This window comes from Trichechus manatus, unplaced genomic scaffold (assembly GCF_000243295.1).
Source record: "Trichechus manatus latirostris isolate Lorelei unplaced genomic scaffold, TriManLat1.0 scaffold00667, whole genome shotgun sequence".
Classification (NCBI taxonomy): domain Eukaryota; kingdom Metazoa; phylum Chordata; class Mammalia; order Sirenia; family Trichechidae; genus Trichechus; species Trichechus manatus.
The window spans coordinates 4,960-7,642 of record NW_004444603.1 but is presented as its reverse complement, the minus strand read 5'-3'; the positions used below and the strand labels follow the sequence as shown (position 1 = coordinate 7,642).

Sequence of the window (2,683 nt, the reverse complement as noted above, 5' to 3'; positions counted from 1 at the left end):
AGTGGTTCTAAAAGTAAAGTGAAATATCTGATCTTTAAGAGTCTGAAGAACTATTCTTGAGAGAGATAAGGAAATACAATGAGATGCTGCTACCACCAGCAAGAGAAGACATGGGAGCTCAGCAACTGGCAGGAGGAGCTGGTAGAAGCTGGTGTCACCAACAGCTGCTGAGAATTATTAATAGGAATGACTCCATGGCATCATTTTTGTTTGTTTTTTCCTTTCTTGCCACTCAGGAGGAATGACAAGAGTTTTCTGGTTCCTATTCTAAAATCACCAATGGGATCTTAGGAGGGAAAGGGGAAGAGGAGGGAATTTATTACTTAGAATTCTTCCCAAACTAACATCTGAGTCACATTTTCTATTTTAAATTCCTCTTTACTAGGTAAGGAGGGAGATCCACAAATTTTTAGTTGAAGCCCCAGATGATTACTGAGTGTCTACAAAAGAATTCTGCCAAATTTGTTTTCCATAATAAATGTTGAATCCCTGGGTAAGGGAGGTACAAGTGATTAGACAGTAAACAGTTTTCTAACTTTAACATTTACCTGTGTGTAAGAGATCTATATGATTTCAATGCATATTTAAAGAATGTCACTTCTACATCTGTGATTCTATAATATGGATGAAAAGAAAAATCCTTAGATAGGGGAAAATGAATACAGAATTCTAGGGCAAATGGAGGTAGTAGCACAGTGCTAAAACTGTGAAAAGAAGAATGTTGCATAAAAAAATAACACCTAATATATCCAGCCCTGATTAGTCTATCAGTCTCTTCCAACATAGGGTTATCATCTTATGAGCAGAAATGATGTCTTGTCATCCATAATTTGCCCCCATATTCCTTTCAACAGTTCTCTGCACTTAGTAACTAGTAGGGATTGAATTTTGTAGATTGCAAATGATTCAAAATAATTTATTTTAGAAACAACTTTTTCCAGAAGAGTTTATCTGTACACTTATTAGTAAACAAGGGCCAAATACGCAAAGCATTACGATCATCAAAGGATACAGACCAAACAGATCATTCTATTAATTATGATAGGTAAGTCTTATCTAACAAAGTACCAAATCCCATGTGTATAAATTGTAATCTTCCCACATGAAGGCCTTTGAAAATTTTTAAAAAAATAATTAAAGGTAACATGTGTTACTACGGGTGACCTCTGGAAATTCCTAGAATTGACACTGCCCTCCATGTGACTGCCCTCCATGTGACACTATGAATCCAGTCTTAGCCTTTGCACCTGTCTTCCAAATAATCAAGTGTTGGCAATAATCTCACTACTTCTGTATACATGTTGCAGTCTCTGGATTTCTTCCTTACCAAATCTTCTCCAAGAATTAGAAGTCTTCGTTAATGCAAGATAATCTCTTCTCAATGATTTTATTTAGAGCAACTTTGACATCCTTATTTCTCAGGCTGTAGATCAGTGGAATTAGCATTGGCACAATAATGGTGTAAAACACAGACGACACTTTCCCTTGGTCCATGGAGCTGACATTTGATGGTTGCAGGTACACGAATGTTGCAGAACCATAGAAGATTGTAACAGCCAAGATGTGGGAGCTGCATGTACTGAACGCTTTGGACCTGCCCTCAGTGGAGCGGATTTGCAGGATGCTGGCAATAATGGAGACATAGGAGCCAAGGATGGTCAAGGTTGGTGCAAGAAAATTAAATATACTGAAGCACAAACTTACCACTTCATTGATATAAGTGCTGGAGCAGGAGAGCTCCAGTAGTGGAAAAGGATCACAGAAGTAATGGCTGACTATTTTATCCTTACAGAAAACCACTCTTAGTATGCAACCTGTGTGAGCTGTGTCACCAATCAAGCCCATCATATATACCTCAACTACCAACCAAGAGCAGACCTGATAAGACATGGTGACATTGTAAAGCAATGGCTTACAAATGGCAACACAGCGATCATATGCCATCAGAGCCAACATATGACATTCTGATATAATCAAAAAAGCAAAAAAGTAGAGCTGAGGCATGCATTCAGGGTAGGAGATGATGTTCTTCTCTGTCACAAAGCTCACCAGCATTTTGGGGATAATGACAGTGGAATAGCAGAGATCAATGAAGGACAAACTGCTGAGGAAATAGTAACTGGGGGTGTGCAGGTGAGAACTGAGCCTAATCAGGGTGATCATGCTCAGGTTCCCCACCACTGTGAACACATAAACTCCTAGGAAGAAAAGAAAGAGGGGCAGCTGGAGTTCTGGTGCTTCTGTTAGCCCAGCGAGGATGAACTCAGTCACTTTGGAGTGATTTCCCGCTGCCATTTTCCTCTGGACAGTTTCTAGAGGAAGAGAAGAACAAATCTGAGGTAGGTGTTTATTTATGCAGCCTGAAACCAAAGCAAGTCTTATTAGTCAGGTATCTCCAGTTCTCTCCCTGTCCCTGATCTGTGTTGGAAGTTAAAGACGCTGGATTGTGCAAATAAACAAGATAGAATTATATCTTTTTTTTCTGTTTCTGTGCAATAAAAGTAAGTCTTAGTACTGACCAGTCTCTGAAGATCTAAAGAACTGTTCTGATAATTTAGAATATTGAGTGTTCTGAGCTCCGGTGGTACAGTGGTTTAGCACTTGGTGCTAACCTTAAGGTTAGCAGTTCAAACTCACTTAGTGGCTCTGCTGGAGAAAGATCTGAAATTCTGTTTATGTAAGG

The 2,683-nt window shown here is 39.2% G+C and overlaps 1 protein-coding gene across 1 annotated transcript; it reads right to left on the bottom strand.

The window, feature by feature from the left end:
* Positions 1-875: 875 nt before the first annotated feature.
* Positions 876-2,651, bottom strand: LOC101347739 (olfactory receptor 150-like). The gene has a single exon (XM_004391128.3). It carries the CDS (start codon positions 2,293-2,295, stop codon positions 1,345-1,347), a length of 951 nt encoding a protein of 316 aa, XP_004391185.1. The 5' UTR covers positions 2,296-2,651; the 3' UTR covers positions 876-1,344.
* Positions 2,652-2,683: the final 32 nt, after the last annotated feature.

What these genes read in the sequence shown, in the direction of transcription:
- LOC101347739 (XM_004391128.3), bottom strand. Translation starts at nt 2,295, where the DNA reads ATGGCAGCGGGAAATCACTCCAAAGTGACTGAGTTCATCCTCGCTGGG.